At 51.0% G+C, this 18,921-nt stretch overlaps 9 protein-coding genes across 9 annotated transcripts; 5 read left to right on the top strand and 4 right to left on the bottom strand.

Annotated features, from left to right (window-relative positions):
• Positions 1-9: 9 nt before the first annotated feature.
• TRIVIDRAFT_180746 (uncharacterized protein) lies at positions 10-2,094 on the bottom strand (the record flags this gene model as incomplete). The annotated part of the gene is made up of 1 exon (XM_014099795.1): positions 10-2,094. One exon carries the CDS (start codon positions 1,986-1,988, stop codon positions 168-170), a length of 1,821 nt encoding a protein of 606 aa, XP_013955270.1.
• Positions 2,095-4,555: 2,461 nt separating this feature from the next.
• TRIVIDRAFT_223342 (uncharacterized protein) lies at positions 4,556-5,760 on the top strand (the record flags this gene model as incomplete). Its single annotated transcript, XM_014099794.1, has 5 exons — positions 4,556-4,658; positions 4,742-4,762; positions 4,848-4,979; positions 5,044-5,191; positions 5,259-5,760. 5 exons carry the CDS (start codon positions 4,556-4,558, stop codon positions 5,758-5,760), a joined length of 906 nt encoding a protein of 301 aa, XP_013955269.1.
• A 303-nt stretch (positions 5,761-6,063) lies between these two features.
• Positions 6,064-6,553, bottom strand: TRIVIDRAFT_59535 (uncharacterized protein; the record flags this gene model as incomplete). Its single annotated transcript, XM_014099793.1, has 3 exons — positions 6,064-6,207; positions 6,277-6,465; positions 6,536-6,553. The coding sequence occupies 3 exons, from the start codon at positions 6,551-6,553 to the stop codon at positions 6,064-6,066; spliced, it is 351 nt and encodes a 116-aa protein (XP_013955268.1).
• Positions 6,554-7,588: 1,035 nt separating this feature from the next.
• On the top strand, positions 7,589-8,652 carry TRIVIDRAFT_136612 (uncharacterized protein; the record flags this gene model as incomplete). Its single annotated transcript, XM_014099792.2, has 2 exons — positions 7,589-8,008; positions 8,092-8,652. Coding segments are annotated over 2 exons (981 nt in total), but the record flags the coding sequence as incomplete, so codon positions are not given.
• A 1,069-nt stretch (positions 8,653-9,721) lies between these two features.
• On the top strand, positions 9,722-10,590 carry TRIVIDRAFT_192397 (uncharacterized protein; the record flags this gene model as incomplete). The annotated part of the gene is made up of 3 exons (XM_014099791.1): positions 9,722-9,823; positions 9,895-10,373; positions 10,449-10,590. 3 exons carry the CDS (start codon positions 9,722-9,724, stop codon positions 10,588-10,590), a joined length of 723 nt encoding a protein of 240 aa, XP_013955266.1.
• A 177-nt stretch (positions 10,591-10,767) lies between these two features.
• TRIVIDRAFT_70167 (uncharacterized protein) lies at positions 10,768-11,827 on the bottom strand (the record flags this gene model as incomplete). The annotated part of the gene is made up of 2 exons (XM_014099790.1): positions 10,768-10,788; positions 10,994-11,827. 2 exons carry the CDS (start codon positions 11,825-11,827, stop codon positions 10,768-10,770), a joined length of 855 nt encoding a protein of 284 aa, XP_013955265.1.
• A 2,011-nt stretch (positions 11,828-13,838) lies between these two features.
• On the top strand, positions 13,839-14,303 carry TRIVIDRAFT_51553 (uncharacterized protein; the record flags this gene model as incomplete). Its single annotated transcript, XM_014099789.1, has 1 exon — positions 13,839-14,303. The coding sequence occupies one exon, from the start codon at positions 13,839-13,841 to the stop codon at positions 14,301-14,303; it is 465 nt and encodes a 154-aa protein (XP_013955264.1).
• Positions 14,304-14,445: 142 nt separating this feature from the next.
• On the bottom strand, positions 14,446-15,336 carry TRIVIDRAFT_59538 (uncharacterized protein; the record flags this gene model as incomplete). The annotated part of the gene is made up of 2 exons (XM_014099788.1): positions 14,446-14,966; positions 15,051-15,336. 2 exons carry the CDS (start codon positions 15,334-15,336, stop codon positions 14,446-14,448), a joined length of 807 nt encoding a protein of 268 aa, XP_013955263.1.
• An 867-nt stretch (positions 15,337-16,203) lies between these two features.
• On the top strand, positions 16,204-17,151 carry TRIVIDRAFT_51636 (uncharacterized protein; the record flags this gene model as incomplete). Its single annotated transcript, XM_014099787.1, has 1 exon — positions 16,204-17,151. One exon carries the CDS (start codon positions 16,204-16,206, stop codon positions 17,149-17,151), a length of 948 nt encoding a protein of 315 aa, XP_013955262.1.
• Between the last annotated feature and the right edge of the window lie 1,770 nt (positions 17,152-18,921).

The raw sequence follows: 18,921 nt of genomic DNA, 5'->3' as shown, positions 1-18,921 counted from the left end.
CTGCGTGGTGGATAAAAACACAACATGCCTTTAAATTTGAATCTATATGGTATCTATGCATAATCTCAATCCGCTTGCTAATATGTTTTCCGTAGTATTCCCACCTGCTCTGAATAACGCTAAAACAAAAATGGGTTCATCAAAGGGGTAATTATCGTGTCTTGGTATCATACGTCGTTTGCTGTCACGTCTTCCGCGTCTTCTTGCACTTGTTGATCCGACAGCTTAGGATTTCTAAGCGCTAATGCAAAAGCAATCATGGGAAAACATATGCACATGCCCGTGATGCAAAGTATTTGCTGAATGCTTTGATAACTGTGAATAATGGCAGCTCGAATCTCCGTGCCGACTGGGTATTGCGAAACGATCTGAAACGGGTTTTCGTAGATGGCTCGTGCCAGCGTGGCGTTGGGTTGAAACGCCAGGCTCGCCTCTAATGTCGGGTATAAGGTCTGGGTCCAAATGGCCCCAGATAAACAGGTTCCGAGTGCGCTGCCCACATTGTAGAAGGACAGGTAGAGACCCGTCAAGATGGCAACGTGATCTCGAGAGGCCGAAGCCTGAATCGAAGCCTGGGTGGGATATGCAAACAAGCCGCTGGAGAGCCCCAGAAGGATCTGGCCGCCGATGAGCCCAGTCCTGGATGCCGCAGTCGCTCCTCCAGGGAACTTGATGAGAACACCCAGAGCAATCATGAATAGAACGGTGCCAATGACGATGATGTGTTTGAGGCGCCGAAATCTATAGATGACGAGGCCCACCGCAACGCCACTGACAACGCCAAAAAAGGAAAAGAAGGACAAGATTCGGGTCGCACTCTCAATAGGGAAATCGAATGCAACGATGAGAACAGTATACAGATAGTTGCCCTGCACGTACCAGGCAAAGTTGAGCAAGCTCCGCACGGCTAGAGCCGCCCAGACCCCGCGATCCTTCAGAAGATGGAAGGGGACAAGGGGGTTTCTGGCGCCGTTTTTCTCCCAAAAGACGAAAGCGGGAACGAAGAAAAGCCCGATGACCAACGGGATGACGACCTGCGGGTTCCTCCAATGAGATACCGTGCCACCTGCAATGGTGAGAGGAGTGAGAACAAGACTAAACGCTGTGACAAGTGTAAGAAGCCCAATGGCGTCCACCTGATCAAAGAGCCGGACACTCCATTTTCGAAGGTTGTCGAGGCCACCATGAGCATCTCCAAACTCGCTCTTCTTCCTGAGCCCATGCGCTGTGCGACGGTCGATCGAGTACAGCGTTATTAGGAGGGGAAGCGAGGCGACAGGGTAAATGATGCACCACATGCCGATTCCCCAACGCCACGTGGTTATGCGCAGCACGGCAGACGTAATGCTGCCGCTAATCCATGTGTTGATCACAAATGGCAGCGCGGGTATGTAGCTGAAGAAGACGCGAGCCCGCATAGACGAGAAGTCGGCAACCAGGATCTCCAACATCAGGACGATGCAGGTGTAGCCGACCTGGTAGGTGATGGTGCCGGCGCAAAACGCATAGACGGAATCCGAAGTCGACTCGATTAACATGCCGACCACGTAGAACAAGGTGGACGCAGCCACGACCTCGAAGCGTCCAAAGACATCGGCAATCTTGGCTGCAGTTGGCTGGATCGCCACCGCAACAACGCTTCTGAGGAGGTTTATGGTGGCCAGGTATGAGTGCAGCGAGAAGCTGGATGTTGCATACGGCATGTACGTTGACCGAACCTGGCTCTCGAGGCCGTATGCGTAGCCTATCAAGAAGATGCCTGAGAATATCCAGAACCGCTCCATCGGGGAGAGTTGGGCCGAAATGGCCTCCATGCGGGCGACGCCAGCAGCCCGGCTTCTGGATCCCGCCAGCGTGGATTCTGCATATTCGTCGTCCGGATAGCCATGATGGTGATTTTGTGTCGAAATGACTGTATACTCATGGACCTCGGTCATGGAGCGCGGCTCCGAGCCGAGCAATGGGGCCTGTTCGCCTGAAGCCGCCATCGCCGAGATTAAGCCCTGGTGGCGATGAGGAGGCAAAGCTGGCTGGGGAGAAAAATCCCGAAGACAAAGATAAAAACAGCCAGTGCTTTATAGCCACGTGCATTCACCGCATTTCTGGACAAAGAACAAAATTACAAAGGGGGACAGCGACGGGGGAAATTGAACGGGGATGAGGGCTTTATGAGAGGCGACCTTTCGTACGAGCTTCGGATCAGATAAGATCAGGTCGGGCTGGTGACAGGCAGCCACGGCCCACCAGGTTCCGCCATGTGTGTACACGTCCCCGTAAGATCCCCGTAGGATCCCAGTAATGGCTCATTAATTGCTCCAGCTGTGGCTGGCATGATCATCGTCACATGGCCGGGTTTGGGCGACTAAAATTAGCGGGCTGTGCCAACAGGATGAGACCAGACGGCAGAGGAGCACGGCTGAGAGAGAGGCAAAGGAGTCAGAGTCAGAGAGAAGAGCCATGACTAATACCGCGGGCTTACTTGAGTTTGACGTCAAGTGAGCCTTGACTAAGAAGTTACGAATGTTTGTCTCACTGAAAAAAAGACGAAAAGAGAAGAGGAGAAAACCAGGGAGACAAACAGGTTGTGCGTGTTTGTACTCGTATGGATGTATTATGGAGTATCGAGTACAAAGACGCGGGATAATTAACGAGCAGACCAGGGGATGTTGGCACTTGTATATGCACAAGCAGCCTTAGATCCGGATGCTGCGTCACCCAAGACGAAAATATTTGCAACCGATTTGCAGCGTTTGTCAGACCCCCGGTTCAGGCAGCGCTGCCGTTTTTATTTGTCATTACTTCACATTATTTAGACAGAATCTGGCCTTGACAAAGTATCTGCTGCTTTGACGCCTCCCTTCCGCCTATACATCAAATCAGTTAATTACAGCATCTCCGCGCGGATGGAAAATCAGAAAATCAGACCACGACTGACCATGGCGCCCCTCCCGCTCGTTCTCCAATTTTACCCGCACTAACCGCCGCTGCTATGAAATGATGATCTGAAAGGAAAAAAAATATGGACAAGATTTCGAGATGGTGGCTCTTTTAATCAACCCATGAACACTGCAGAGATGCCACTACCACATCATGAAAACAAGAGTCGGCTACCAATCCACTTCATAGCACCATGGCTTCACTGCCAATAAAAAAAATGTCCAGCATGATGAGGCTGTTGGAGATTAGAATATGGTTTGAGCCACATGCACCAATGCACGCCATATAGGTGAGACGTTGTTTGCCAGGTTCAAGTTCAAACAGGGCTAGATTCGGAGGATTAGCTGCCCTGTTATGTGCTCAGCATCATTAAAAGTTTGCAGGTTGCAGTACTACCCTGGATGATTGGGGTTACCTTGAGGCAAAGATGAAACAGGGCTGGGTGGCTGTAGAATGCAGCTTGTAAACATCGATGCAGTAAGATGCGCCCCTCTTACCAGAGGAATAGCATCCCACTCCAGAACACCCCAGATGAATATTTATTCAGTTATGATTATTAAGGTACGTTCTAACATATGTAGCCAAAGGATCAAGTTATGGCTTACCTTGTTTCCCACGGGCTGGATGTGCCCCATCTCCCCTAGATTGTAGGAATGGGGTTCAGCAGAAGGATACATGTGCATATTGTCTGTGCTTACATGCAGCGTTATCTGCGTGTTTGGCAGCCTTAGAGCCCTCCATCTTGGAGAAAGTACTCATACCGCATGTGTACTCTCTTCGGGTTCATTTGATCAGTGACTCACAATATGACCACACTACATGCGAGATGCCAGCAATAATCTAGCTAGTGCTCTGTCCATCCTGCGAGAATGCAGTATCACCTCTTAGCTACTAGTAGACTTGGAGATTTGTAAGGTCCCATGATTTTGCAATCATTGATCTTCATATACCCAACATTTCACCGCTTTCTTCAGCTCTAGGGTACGGAGCTGCCCGTAGCATGAGGTAACACGAAACATGGGAGCCCAGTTGGGCAGCGAGTTGGCCGCGATCCGAGACATTTTCTCCAACCAAGTGGATGCCCTGCTGAAGATGCGCACCCAATGTCTTGGGCCGGCTATCGTTAAAGAGATGTATGCGGTCATCATTCTCAGCTGCAGGCGCCTAAATCTGCAATGCGAGATGCAAGGGAGACGCTGAGCGGCACACTGTGCGCACATCAGTTTGTCACTTGTCAGACATCTTCCACGCTACAGCAGGAGAAATACTGCGAAAAGGGAAATGCACCTGGTTTAAACTGAACTGAACTGAACTGAACTGACCTAATAAAGAACCATTTACGGAACAAAACGGAAAAGCAACCGCGCAAATCATCGATATATTCCCCAGACTCCCCAGGCGTGCTAATGTGAAATGAGTAATTTTCCCGACCCAGATCGCAGCTCCGGGTGCGGCCCCGTTCATTCACGGGTAGCCCATCGGCGACATCGGAACCCATCTTCCGGCCTAAGACATTCAAATCAGAGGCACCCGCTAGCATGGCTGCACTAAGAATTGCATCAATTCCAGACATCGAATCCCCCCGCCAGAACAGCTGCCCTGAACAAGCACAAGCACAATGGCGACGGTAGCCAAGGAGCCGGCAGTTGCTGAGAAGAAGCAGCGGCCCAATGCGCTGCGATCAATCATTGCTGGCTCAACCGCCGGTGCGATTGAAATCGGTATGTCTTGTCGCGCGTGCTTGGATTCGAGATTTTTTTTTCGATATGCTTTTCGATATGCTAACCGGCTATGATTCTTGCAGCCATTACCTATCCCGCCGAATGTGTGTCTGCGCCGCTGCCGTCCTGAACGAAACGGGAGAAATATCTTGTGTATCCATGGACAGAAAACTGACTAGACATGTGCAGTCGCAAAGACAAGGTCGCAGCTCAACAGACGGCTAGCCGAGGGAAAGAAGCTGCCATGGCCACCGTTCGGAGCGCAGTGGTATGCGGGATGCACCACACTCATCATCGGCAACTCTGCCAAGGCAGGAATCCGTACGCAAGCATAACCCAATTGGCGATTTGAATTACGGCGCAAAGGTTCTGACGTGGATGGCAGGGTTTGTTGCGTTTGATCAGTTCAAGAGCCTGCTCGCCGACGAGAACGGGAAGCTCTCTGGCCCACGAACCGTCTTGGCTGGCTTCGGTGCCGGTGTTACAGAGTCGCTGCTCGCCGTCACTCCCACCGAGAGTATCAAGACGACACTGTAGGCTCTCCCTTTCACTCTTATCGAGTAATATGTGTACTGTGTGCTGATATGGTCCTCTCCTTAGCATCGACGACCGCAAGTCTGCCAAGCCTCGCATGCGCGGTTTCCTCCACGCCGTCCCCATCATCGCCCGTGAACGTGGTATCCGCGGTTTCTTCCAGGGCTTCGTACCGACGACAGCTCGTCAGGCGGCAAACAGCGCAACCCGTTTCGGTGCCTACAACTTCTTCAAGCAGATCGCCGAGTCATATACTGCGCCAGGAGAGAAGCTCGGCACCATAGGTACTTTTGCCATGGGTGGTCTTGCGGGCCTGGTGACGGTGTATGTGACTCAGCCTCTCGATACAGTCAAGACGCGCATGCAGAGTATCGAGGCGCGGTCCATGTATGGCAACACATTCAAGTGCGCTGCCATGATCTTCAAGCAGGAGGGCATTCTCACATTTTGGAGCGGAGCGCTGCCCCGACTGGCCAGACTGGTGCTCAGCGGAGGCATTGTGTTCACCATGTATGAGAAGAGCATGGATCTCATGAACAAGCTAGACCCCGAGATGAAGTACATCTAGAAGAGAGAGAGAAAACAAAAGGAAGAGGAAGCAGACTGGTCTGGCGTTTAGGATTTAGATGGGGATTATACAGCCTTCGTATTGATACAGCGACTAGTTGTACAAGTGTATATACATAGTATACAGTGGTGATTGCAAAAGATTCTTGGTTTTGATATGTTTTTTCTTCTTTCTTTTGGCCTTGCCATATCCATTATTGTCATGAATGGCACTTTCCCCTCTTCCCTTGTCCTTTTGATATGCCTGTTTAATTTGATGCTGATATTGATATCGATGTCGTGTGTCGCCGTTTTGTTCATTACCTCATTGCAGTCTTATCATTCCTGACAATCTCTTGCCCAATCTCTCCAGCCAGGTTCTCTTGGGCGCCTCCTCAATCTCCCTGACCAAGTCTTCGAAATATGTCGGCTGGCTCTTCGGTTCCAGCATAGGACCCTTAAGCTTATACTGCATAGCCCACTCGTTAGCGAAATTTGCCGGGCCCCTCACACAAAAGAAAAGGGTTTGGTTGCGCACCCTATCTCTGAACTTGTTCTGCACCAGGAATTGCAGCGCTCGTGCCTTTAGCAGCTCCTCGGGCTCAATAGATGGCTTGTAGTTCTTGAAGCGCTCGTCAACGACCTTGGCTAGGACATCCTGGAACTGGTAGTCGGGTCGCAGGTCCTGCTTGGGCCATTTGGCGAAGACGTCGGAGTAGATGCGGCGCTGTTTTTTTTGAGACAAGCATTAGCATTGGCCGGATGGCTGTCATAGGAATTGACAAGATTCCACTCACTGCTAGTGATCGCGACATTGTTGAAAACTATTGGGATCTGCTATGCGCGTGCTTGCGCAATGCAATGCCGCAACTCTTTCGCCGGATGGAACTTGGATTCAATACTATATGCTCCAAAATATTGGATTTCTGCTGGAGCAAAGTTTCCGCCAGCACAGTGCCCATCCCACAGTGCACCTCTTTCGCCATACCCACAGTCCGCGTATCCAGGCTACCAGGTACAGGGTACATGCAGCAGGTGCCCTGATGGTGCGGGATCTGACGTTCCAGCTACTTCCAGACATGGCTCTAGAGCTAAAACGCCATCAAATGCAAAACACATCATTGACAGCTTCTGCTGCCTGAGGCCCAGCAAATAGCGCTAAAGGCCCCCCCAATCCCCCCCAATCCCCCCCCCAATCCCGGCAAAAGTCCCCCAAGGCGACCCTGGAGTGTTCCAGATGGTGCTTGACTTGGCACCTGAACGACAAAGAGTACGAGTACGACTACCGGCTAGTACACAAATTGCGCGGGCGGCCGGCAGGGTTCGCAGGTACTTTGTGTGCATCAGCAGGTTGCCTCCAGCGCCTCCCTCACATTGGTCATCAGTGGCCGCGCATCATCTGGCCTGCCCGTTCTGTTCTGTTCTCGTAATTCCCCATTCTTTTATCTTCAATCCGTCCATTCCCATCATCTCACCAAACTCCTCAACGTCGGATTGCGTTTCTTTTTCTTTTCTGTTCGTTTGCCCTTGTCGCCCTCACCCTTGTCCCGACTTTTTACCTCCTCTTCTCCTTTGTCGCTTCTCTGCCTCCTTTGGATCGTCGCTCTCCGACTTGTGCTCCTTTTTCTACGGGCGCTCGTGACCCGATTACGACATCACCATTTCCCCCAAACACCTCAGAATCCGAATCCGCGGCGCTGCGTGACTTTGACGAAATACGAAATACTACTGCAGCCATGTCTGGGCGTTATGAGAGGGTATGCGAGCACTTGTCGCATTTTTTTTTCTTTGTCGTATCCCAAGGTTATTTTGTCGGCGACGACGCTGACCTCTTGCTTGTTCCTTGATAGGTAAATGCCCACGACGAGGACGAGGAGCACGAGGTTCCGCAGCGACGAGTCCAGATCCCCAATTCGCCGCCTCCGTCCTTTCATTCTCGCGCCTCCTCGCCAAGCCGAAATGGCCGCGTCAATAACGACCTTGCCGATGCTTTTGACGATGACGATGCAAGCGACGACGATGAAGCCGACGACAGACAAAGATTAGTTCGACAGAACTCGACCCCAACCATCCGATCCACCAATGACTCGTCTGCGCGACCCTCTGCGCCGACAGCGACGACTCCAACCTCAGCGACGCCGGATACGGCTTCGTCTGGCTCACGACCCCGGGTGATGGGGGGTGGATTTGGTTCGGATGGCGTGTTTGCCAACATGTCAGCCCGACCCGAGCGAACAGATGCCAACGCGGAAAAGGAGGAGCAGCCACCTGTTTGTCTACCCTGCTAAGCCCCTAGAACATGAAACGACTGCCCAAGAACACGAACATGAACTAATTATGGTGACACTTGCAGACCTATGAACAAGCTGCCGCAGATGCCGCCCCTCCCTACTGGGAAACCACAATTCTTGCGCCCGGCTACGGTGGTGCAGATGAAGTCTATGTCGACGGCATGCCCGTCGGCTCGGTGTTTTCTTTTATCTGGAACGGCATGATTTCGACCTCATTCCAGCTTGTCGGCTTCCTGCTCACCTACCTCCTTCACTCCACTCATGCTGCCAAGAACGGATCACGAGCTGGCCTCGGCATCACCCTTATCCAGTACGGCTTTTACATGCGAGGGTCGCCCGATGACCCGCCTAAGATGACGGGCCCAGACGGATATGCTGCGCCGCAAGATCCAAACTCCCACAACTTTAACGTTGACGATGTGCGTGATGGCCCCAGCTCCGGCATCTCAGGCAATGACTGGATGGCATATATCCTGATGGTCGTTGGCTGGTTCATGCTTATTAGGAGTGTGGCCGAGTTCATGAGGGCCCGACGACACGAGCAACTGGTCCTGCAGAGCCCTGGCCGTGGACTCAATGTTCCAATCATCGCAGAAGGCGAGAACTCGGAGCACGTGGTATAGAACTGCTGGTTCATTACATTTCTAGATCTGAATCCTTTTTTTGCTGTGGCCCCTCCCTCGAATTTGTTCTAGCCAAATTCTACGGCAGACCGAGGGCGTGTGAATAACGATATCACACCAGGAACCCCCTTTTTTCCCCCTGTCTTTTTTTCTTCTATTTCCTGTGTCTGTTTGTGGGATGGATTCTGGCGTTATGGACAGCTGCAATATTTGTTTCCCAGGCATAACGCGTAGCACGCTTCTCTTATGTACAATGTATAGGATAATGGGCCATTTACCTATCTCTCTGACTTGTTTTTGCATTGGTCTCTCGTTGAGGCAACCCGGTGATGTGTGTGCATTTATATCTTTGTTTATTAGCTGGATCGGGGCTCTTGGTGGCTTGCGTAGATATTACTGCCGTTCCGTAGCCAGCCCAGCTCCCCGTTGTGTGAAGATTGCATGTCGATCGATCCCGTTGCAGATCCAGGGCATTGATCATCCATGGAAGTGTAATTCACCAATGGATCCATGCTTACAGGCCATTACAGGTGCAGCGGCCACTAACAGGCACTAGCATCTGCCCCGCGCGTGCGGGGTGGTAGCGCTGTTGGGCCCCCGCTAACGGGCCTGAGCTTAAGCAGCAGCAGCTCGCTATTGTCCAATGGATCTGGTGACTTCTACACCTCGTCAGCATGGAGCTGATAAGAGGTGCCTTTGACGTCTTTCCTACATCATGGGCAGCTGTGATATCTTCAATGTTGGGATTCCCCAAAATAATCCTCACCTACGCTTCCGACATAAGGTATTGACTCGGGCCGTATCACCGCTGTGACGATTGCGTGATTTGCCCAGTCGTAAGCGCGCCGTCAACCATCTTGGCCATTCACAGCTTTCTACTGATTCTACTGATTCTACCTACCTGATCCTTATCTCGTTGCTCTCTCCTCGGCAGGACTGCGGTTGAAAGCTGGCGCCTCAAACTCTCACGCGAGCTGTAGCTAGGCTGTCCAGTCCATATCTGCTGCTGAAATCTGCCGGCATCTGCTTCCTCATTGCAGGAGGACTCCAAGCGCGCAGCGGCATCAACATGGCGTGGCGGTGCTCAGGGAGCTCGAATGCCGGGCTGGTGGCAAACATGTGGACTCACGGCCTCATCACCGAGCCTCTGGTCAAGGAGGCATTTCTAAAGGCAAGCTCCGTCTTGAGCTGGTACTGAACAAGAAGAGAGAATGAAAGGGCGCTTCATCTAACCCGCAGCAGGTCGACCGGCGGCATTACGCCCCTGGCATGCCGTACCAAGACTCTCCCCAACCCATCGGCTACGAGGCCACTATTTCCGCTCCGCATATGCACGCCTCTGCTATTGAGAATGTCCTCTCTCGTCTTCTCCCGTCGGAGACATCGCCAGCACCACGAGTTCTTGACATTGGCTCCGGCTCAGGCTACCTTACCCACATCTTTGCGGAGCTCGTAGGAGACCGCGGGCTCGTGGTAGGGCTGGAGCATATCTCGGAACTACGAGACCTAGGAGAAGCCAACATGAAAAAAAGCCCAGAGGGGAAGAAGCTGCTAGAAGCGGGAATCGCAAAGTTTGTGGTTGGCGACGGCCGATTGGGCTGGGTTGAAGCGGCGAGAGCAGGCGAAGAGCAGCTTGGGACGGCGTGGGATGTGATTCACGTCGGTGCCGCTGCCAAAGAGGTGCATTCTCCACTGTTGGAGCAGCTCAAGGCCCCAGGATGGTAAGTTCCGCCATGGTATCCATCACTCCATCACACACTTGCCAACGAGAGTTACTTACCCTTTGTCTGCCAAAGTATGTTTATTCCTGTGGACGATGACTCCACCGGGTGGGATCAAAGCGTGTGGCGCATCGAAAAGGACGAAGAGGGCAAGGTGACGAGGAAGAAGCTATTTGGGGTGCGATATGTGCCGTTAACGGACCCCCCAAGGAGGTAACCCGTGCTGCTTCTATGTTGATTTTTTTTTTTTCTTATTTAGGTGATTAGCTTTTGAAGATTTCGCCGCCATATGAGTATTTGTCTGTACTGTCATTAACATGTATCTCATGAGCTGGAGAGATTGGGCTTGGCAAGGATTCTGCATTCTTTGAGCATCATTGTATTCAAGATGAGGCTAAGTGCCTAATCTGGCCATCTAACGAGTGTATTATAGTAATTACAAGCATCGCAGTCCACCAAAACGCCATGCAACGCCTCAAAACTATCTATGCGCTGATTTTTTTGGTGTTGTTTTTAGCTTATTTTCACTCTCTTTACATCCATACCAAACGAGTGGTTCCTTGTCATGAAGTCGTCACACCACATTTCCATTCTTCACAGCCAACTTACAGCCAACTTACAGCCACCACCAACGCGGCAACAGCTGCTATCAACACCCCAGACTGGTATCTTGTGCCCTCACTAACGGTCACCACAGCCTTGGTAGGAGCAGGATCAGGGGTAGGATGAGGACGCGTTGGGATAGGATCTGTGACAATCTTGACGCATCCCCCCGACGGGCAAGCTGACGTTGTCGGAATTTTGGTCTTGCAGTACTCACCATGGCACTCTGGCGGCGGCGGACGAATTGAGGGCTCAGAGGGTGGGACCGCGTGATGCTTCGTGACAGGAGGTGAAGGATCGATATGGCACCCTCCAGGCGGGCAGGAGAGAGGGCAATTGGTGACTTCAGGGGGACAAGACGTAATAGTCTTGATAGTGGTAGAGGTTCTCACGGGGATGTCCTTGGTGTGGAAACCGATGCCAATACCCTTGCTCTTATCATCTTTCTCGCAGTCGTCATTGTGGTCGTGATCCTCATCCTTCTTATACAGCGAATATCGCTTCTTCCCAGTCACCGGGCAGTGCGGGCCTCCGCACCATCCCCAACTTTTGTTACCGCCATCGCACGGCAGCGCGCAGACAGAATCATTAAGCACCTTGTACTGCGGCTCGCTCTTGGACAGGGGATCTTCGCAATGGCATGATCCATCGAGGGCGGCGTATTTGCCTTTTGAATGGCAGGCAACCTGGCATTGCTGGGCGCTGAACGGGGAGGGGAGATCGACGTTGAAGGAGAAGACTGGGGGTTCGGCCTCGACGCAGCCGATGTATTTGAAGCCGTGGGATGCATACTCGGCTTGGGCTGCTGCGGTGGCAGCCATGAGGCTGAGGAGGAGGGCGAGTCGAGACATGGTGATTGATTGATGCCAGCAAAGAAGAAACCAAGACGACACTTGTTTCTTGAGTTTATACTCCAGATGAAGCCGTGGTGAGAAGTAGATGAGCGATGGAACAAGCAACGCTGTCAAGTTATATATCTATCAAACCACCCATGATTGTTATGGATATTCTGATCCAACCTCACGATGGGATGCTTAGCCAGACTCAAGTATGGGAACGACGCATCGCACTCTGGTGGGCTGATTCGCGACATCATGACATCTGCAGGGAATGGATACCCAGAGGTCTCACGCGAAACTTCGCCTCTATCGCGGAGTAGAATGAGTATATCACCGAATAACATGCAACCAACATACATATGTGCCGCCTGAAAGTCCTGCAGATGTGGAGAGGCGCAAAGAGATCAGCGTATAATGGCATGCGATGCCAACATGCCTCTCCAAGGTATGAAGGAAACGAGAGGCTGGCTGACCAGTGAATTTCCAACGTACCGTTTCAGCTGTGTTTTCTCGTTGGAAAAGAGGCTAAGCCGAGACATTCTCACAGCCACGAAAACTGCATTGTTTGGGTGGGAGAAAGGGAGGCTGGCGCCGTTACATTTCGTCCTAGGTGAGCGATGGTCCAAGTCGTTGGAATGTAACAGACACTGTCATCTAGTAGAGACTCATAAGCGCGATTTTTGCGATGGCGATGGATGGCCTGGGTAGCATTCCAGAGCTTGTATTGGTGATGTCAATCGAAAGCTTACTTATGCTTTGGTGTCTCCCATCGCTCGTCGCAGGACAGCAGCAGGTCTACATGTAATCTGAATGAAGTATCGCGCTCGCGATGAATTGGATGGGAAGAATCGTCTTCCATGAGTATGTCTGCTTCTTTAGAAACAGCTCTCGCGGGTGCAACATGAGCCAAAAAAAAGTGCTATGTATTGCTTCGAGAGCCAGGTATTATTACAATACACACTCCATGCGTACAATTCGATATGATGCGACTGCTGTGTCATCATCGCGAATGGATGACCAGATCTTGATTTCTCTATTTAATTTTACGTTAATCTTTATTCTGGCTCTATGTTTGCTTAGTAGAGTACCCATGTGATCCTCTGGTCGTATCTATACTGCATTCTATTGAGAAGAATTCCAGTCTCCGCCAAGGGTCCAGTTTGTGGGAGACTTGTAGCATCGACGCCAAAAGTTAATCACGACTGGCCGTTGAGATTACATTTGCAAATGCAGTAGACAGAAAATAATTTGTGCGTCCTAGCTGAAAATATCATCGCGGAACACGACGCTTGACGGCTTTGAATGATGCTATTATCCTCGTATACGGCCTCACAACGGCCTTTATGATAACGTTTCTACGCCATGCTCCGTTTCTGCATTATTATTTGGGCAATTATACGCTGTTGGGTGCAACAATTAGCTAAGAAATCATGCCCTATTCCCGAGGCCACGAAAACTTCAAAGGTGGTAGAAAGGTACCCTTTCACCCAACCGAATTACCACGCTCATTCAGGTAAAGCGATCTACTCTGATACTCTAGATCCAGATTTGACATGTATTGGCTCATTAAATATTTGCGTAGAAATACAAACAAGATCTATTTTTACGCAAAAGGCTTGATTGAGTTCAGGAGGGCCACATGACTATTAAACAACTTAATAAACTTAATTCAATGTTTGTATAAACGGGCGTTCCTGGAATTACGTACATGTCAAGTTTTGGTGTTTACTTCTCCTCACGGACTTAAAAGTCTAAATGAATAATGTAAATGCTCAACTAACAGTCTAGCCGTGTCAGCGTTGCCATTGTTATTTAAACAAACCCACCATCCTCAGTTTACGACGATACAATTATCTTCGGTCATTCGTTCATTCGATCACTTGCTCATTCACTCGCTCGTCATGTACACATTCGTTTAATCATTCGCTCACCTACTCAATCACTCACTCCATTGCGCACCCACTCACACGCTTACATACATACCTACTAGGCATACACATACATATAATTCAGCATCAACAAAATGCAGGCACCCACAGGCCCCACGACAATGCCCTGGATAAAAGCACCTATCGTTATCAGGAACCGTTACCGCGATTTTAAGCGCTGGCTCCGAAAAGACAAAACTACAGTATCCTGCATCGCCGACATGATTCAACCACCTCCTCCTTATCAAGCCGTACGAAGAGACCCCCCAGTCCACGGTGAGCTGGATAACTTGCAATTCATACTCTATCACTACCGAAGACAGTTATTCAGCGAGAATGGGATAGATAGAGAGCTCCTAAGCGCCGATATTGAGAGCCTGCATCGGTGGATTCAACAGCTAGAGTATCTCATCTACTGGGATTTGGCAACGACAATCCCTACGAGATTTCGTCACGAACCCATCAAAGACCGGATATTAAGACGTATAAGGAGGCTTCGTGGAGAAGACCCTCCGCCTATAGATGAAGACGATGATTTTTTAGAAGATGAAATAATATAATATGACGAGAAGCATAGCAACAGAAGAGGGTAAAGTAAAGCAAATCATTCTTCTCATAATAAATTCATTTGCTAAGCTTTTCAAAATACTAGATACATGCAACGTACACGCAGATAGAAACGGTCGGGTATCACGACAACCTCTACCAGTCCTGAAGGCCGTCTTTGTTTACAACCTTGCCCGCATCCGCATCTCGCTCTCCCTCAGTCACCTTCCTGATAAACTCTCCACCGATTGATGGGTCGCCTGCACCCAGAGCTTTGAGCTTCTCAGGAACGCCTCCCAGGTTGGTAGCCAAGAAGCCCGGGCTAATAGCAAAAGTCTTGACGCCGTCATCCAGCAGCAGCCAGTGCCAGTTGAGCATCACCATGTTGAGCGCGGCCTTGCTGCTCTTGTATCCCAGGTTGGCCACGACATTTTCCTTGGGCCATCCGGCTTGCGGCTTGGGAGCCCATGGAGGGAAGAAGCTCTTGGAGTGCGCCGTGAGGGTGGACAGGCCGGATGTGATGAAGATGAGACGGGGAGAAGACGACTTGATGAGGAGCGGGACAAAGGTTGACGTTACAATATGAGTTCCGGTGACGTTGACGTCGTACGCCTTGTTGAAGATGGTGCGGCTGTTTGGAACGTCGTCCTTGAAGTCGGAGGTATCAAAAGCAGCGCCTATGTTATTTGAACAAATACTCATGCGTCAGTCCATTCATTCAACCAATATAGTCAAAATGTTCTAGGTTACATGTTACGAACCCGCGTTGTTGACCAGTGTGTCAATTCTGTCCACCTTGGCCTCGATAGCCTCATAAGCCTGGGCAATGGACTCATCGCTAGCTAGCTCAATGGCGACGGGCTCGAGGGTGCTGCTCGATCCCGGGACCTCTTGAGTGACGGCAGCAATTGCATTTTGGCTCTTTTCCAGCGTGCGAGCGCCCACGAAGATGTGGTATGGCACGGATGAGCGCAGCAGTGCTTTAACAGCCTCGTAGCCAATGCCAGTGTTGGCACCGGTGATAAAAACGATGTGCTTGTCAGCCATTGTTAATGATGATGTGTGAAATATGATGATTGTTATGATACTGGTTGATTCTTTGTCTTGTCGAGTTGAGTTGACACTTCATGAGGTGACGTACCATCGCCACTATATATGCACACATCTATACCATTGCCAGTGGCTTTCATAGTCGAATCCTTCTTGACAACTATCCAAGGTGAATACAACCAACTCGGCCGAGCTTCTCTTTCTGATTCGCTGTCAAATACGCTGTATTGCTAGGCCGAGCCGAACGGCGAGCTGGCGAGAGCCGGAGTTAAAACTACTATCCGCCAGGAGCTTATAGCTTATTTCCATCTCGGATAGCCGAGAGAGTCCGCGTCTTGAACAAATGTGGGGGAACAAGGCCGAGCCGGGGGGTTCATTGAAGGCCTGTGGGTGCCGGATGCGAGGCATTTCGGAGCCGGAGCTCAAACTCCAGAGGTTTCATGCCTATTTAGCAGGCGTATATCAGTCTTGTGTAAGTCATTTGTCAATATGACTAAAAGTCGAAATATATCGTGAAGTAGTTTTGCTCTCCCATCAGGTCTTTCTTTCAAACATACGCTGTCCTTGCGTTGCCTTAACCCCAAGTTCCTGATCACCACCGTCCTCTCAGTTCTCCCGACTCCGTTCCACTCCCAATCCATATTGAGCAACGTACGACTAAACAGGTAGTACGAGTACCCGCAGTCAATTGCTTGTAACCATGATCCTACGAATGGCGCAACAGAACAAGTTGCCCCACCAAAACCTCCGCGTTTTCTCGTACTAAGCGGCACATTGCCCAATCTGGTCAGTCTTTCGAGTTGCTCGCCTCAATCTGATAACAAATACACAACCATCCATTGCCTGCCTACCTAATTATATATCATGACGCAAACTTCGCTCAAGAAGATCTGCCTCGTGGGCGCCAACGGCACCCTGGGCTCCGTCATTCTCCGAGGGCTGGTTGAGGCAAACTGCTTTGACGTGTCCGTCCTTCAGCGCTCAAACTCGTCGTCTCCCACGACATTTGGGGACTCCATCACGCGCATAGTCGTTGGGCCTGATCTGGCTGTCGACGAGCTCACAGAAGCTCTCAAAGGCCAGGATGCCGTCGTCGCTGCGTTTCCGCTCGGCCAGGGCGACCAGCATCTCCGGCTCGTAGAGGCTGCGTTCCAGGCTGGTGTCAAGCGCTTCATCCCCGCCGACTTTGGGAGCTGCGACGCAGGCGATGCCGAGCCTCAGAAGTACCTACCGCTGTATCGTAGGAAGACGCTGGTGCGCGAAAAGTGCGAGGCTCTGGCTGCTCGAGAGGACACGGCCTTCTCATGGACGACGCTTGTGTGCGGACACTTTTTCGACCGCGGACTGCGTGACGGACTGCTCCATTTCAACTTTGACACACGCACGGCTCAGATCCTGGATGGAGGCGCCATCAAGGCTTCGACGTCGACGCTGCGGCGCATCACGGAGGCAACTGTCCGCATCCTCCAAAGGCCTGTCGAGACTCGCAATCGCGCGCTTTACGTCCAGAGCTTCAACCCGACACAGCTTGAGATTGTAGCTGCTCTGGAAAAGGCCATGGGCGAGACGTGGCACATTCAGCATGTCGATTCAAAGCCGTACCTGGAGGATGCTCGGAAGAGGCTGGATAGCGATGATGAAAAGGCCGTTTTGGTCGCCATAGAAGACATTGTCTTTGTGCTGGGAGCTCTGGATGCCGATTGGACAAAGAGGGATGGGTTTGCAATGGAGCTGCTTGGTTTGGAGGATGAGAAGCTGGAAGACGTTGTTAACGAGGTGGTTGCTGCGTATAGAGCCGAGACTTCAACATGAAGCGGTTAGACTATAGAGAACCCGATATTTGCCAAAGCGGGCAGCTTCGTCATCACATATAAAGTACATATATAAACTACCAAGACAGTAAATGGCACTCCAGTCATGACAAGAGTCTCTATGATTACCGCTGACGATGATGCATATCAAATTTCAGGGTAGCACTCGCATCAGAACTTGAAGAAAGGTTCCATGCAAGCGCAGAACTCGCAATGCTACCTTATTTACGATTAGCCACATATTCGTACTTCAATTCCCTCTCTATACGATTTGATGGCATGCAGGGAGCACTCAAGTAAACACCCTCAGCTTCAGCCGCAATTTACAGCATGCACAAGCGTTAGTTCGGAAGAGTTCATAATTGGCTGGCAGAGTCTCACCCTGGCAAAGAATACGAGCTTGAGCTTCATCTCGAACCGTGGAAGCTTCGGTTAATTTCGAGGAAACGCATGTAAGTGGCACCTGTCAAACGCACTGCTGGTGGATGATCACCATTCAAGCTTAAAACTTGGGTCCAATCAAGCAAGCTCCAGTTCAGAAGCGGCAGCATCGACGTTGTACCCCTCAACGTCTTGCATCTCGCCAAGAAATTGATCCTTTCGTCAACGTCTTCACCCGGCCTATCAGAGCAGTCCGTACCACAGCTGTGTGCGCCACAAAAGGCATTCGTCTGTAATGCGACAATCAATACTCGGACTGTCGCTAGTCACAATGGGACACCATCACGCCACTTGACGGAGGCATACCAACTCCAGATTCGAGTATTTAGAGCAAGCTCTAACGCTCGTGAAGGAAGGGATTGGTCCTGGAGATGTCAGCTCTCTCCCAAGCATAATCTTTTTTTGCACATATGTTATTCAGGTTTCCCGCAAATAGCTATTTCAATCTCAACAATCAACCATCTGTCAGGACCTACTTGTCAGCATGCGGTTCGCTTCGATCATAACCGTCCTCACGCTCGCAGGGTATGGTACCTCAAGCTGAAGCATCAATGCCCGGTCACCTCACGCTCCTCTGCTGACTCAAGACTCTTGAAACAAGCTTCATTTCCGCTGTGCATTCTCTGGCTGTCGATACCCCTGCATCGCCAGTTAGTTGTGTTCCTACCGTCACGATAACAACGCGTCCTGGCACCAGCCAAGGTTGCAGATTCAACTGCTCCAGCGAATTTTGCATCATCGATAGTGAGTAACCCAAAATAGCATGCGCGGGTGAAGCATCCCTCTCATGATTCGACGCCATAGACTTCGTGACCCTGCCCTGCGGCTGTTCACAGGCTGCAGGCGTCGTCACCAAGACGGTCACCGCATGTGCAACATCGAGTCCGTGTTGGAACTGCCATACCGGATTTCCATTCACCACCACGGCCACCGACTGTCCAGAGCCGACGAGTCCGTAGTAGGGGCTGTGCTGCCAAGATTGATGCCGTGGCGACGCATGCCTGGCGTGTGCAGTGTGCAGGAGAGCGGCTCGGTAGATGGCCAGGACAGGGCCCTGTGGAGGAAGAATGCTCAATGTAACACGGCGGTTATTTTTGTAGATGCCCAATGCTGCACACCTGCAGATGATGGAGATGCCACTGCATACGGCTGCAATATCACCTGCGCGGTGATAGGTGCGTCAAAGGCGGGGGAGGACCAGGACCAGGACCAGGCCTGACGGATATTTTAAGAACCCAATGTATCATCATGTTCAACGGTTGAATTTGCGATGTGACGAGTGCTCAAGGGGGCGAGAGATAAGGTACAGTAGCAGGGCACGAGTGCAGAT

The sequence above is a fragment of the Trichoderma virens genome, assembly GCF_000170995.1.
Source record: "Trichoderma virens Gv29-8 chromosome Unknown TRIVIscaffold_75, whole genome shotgun sequence".
Taxonomy (NCBI): Eukaryota; Fungi; Ascomycota; class Sordariomycetes; order Hypocreales; family Hypocreaceae; genus Trichoderma; species Trichoderma virens.
This window is presented reverse-complemented; position numbering and strand designations above follow the sequence as displayed.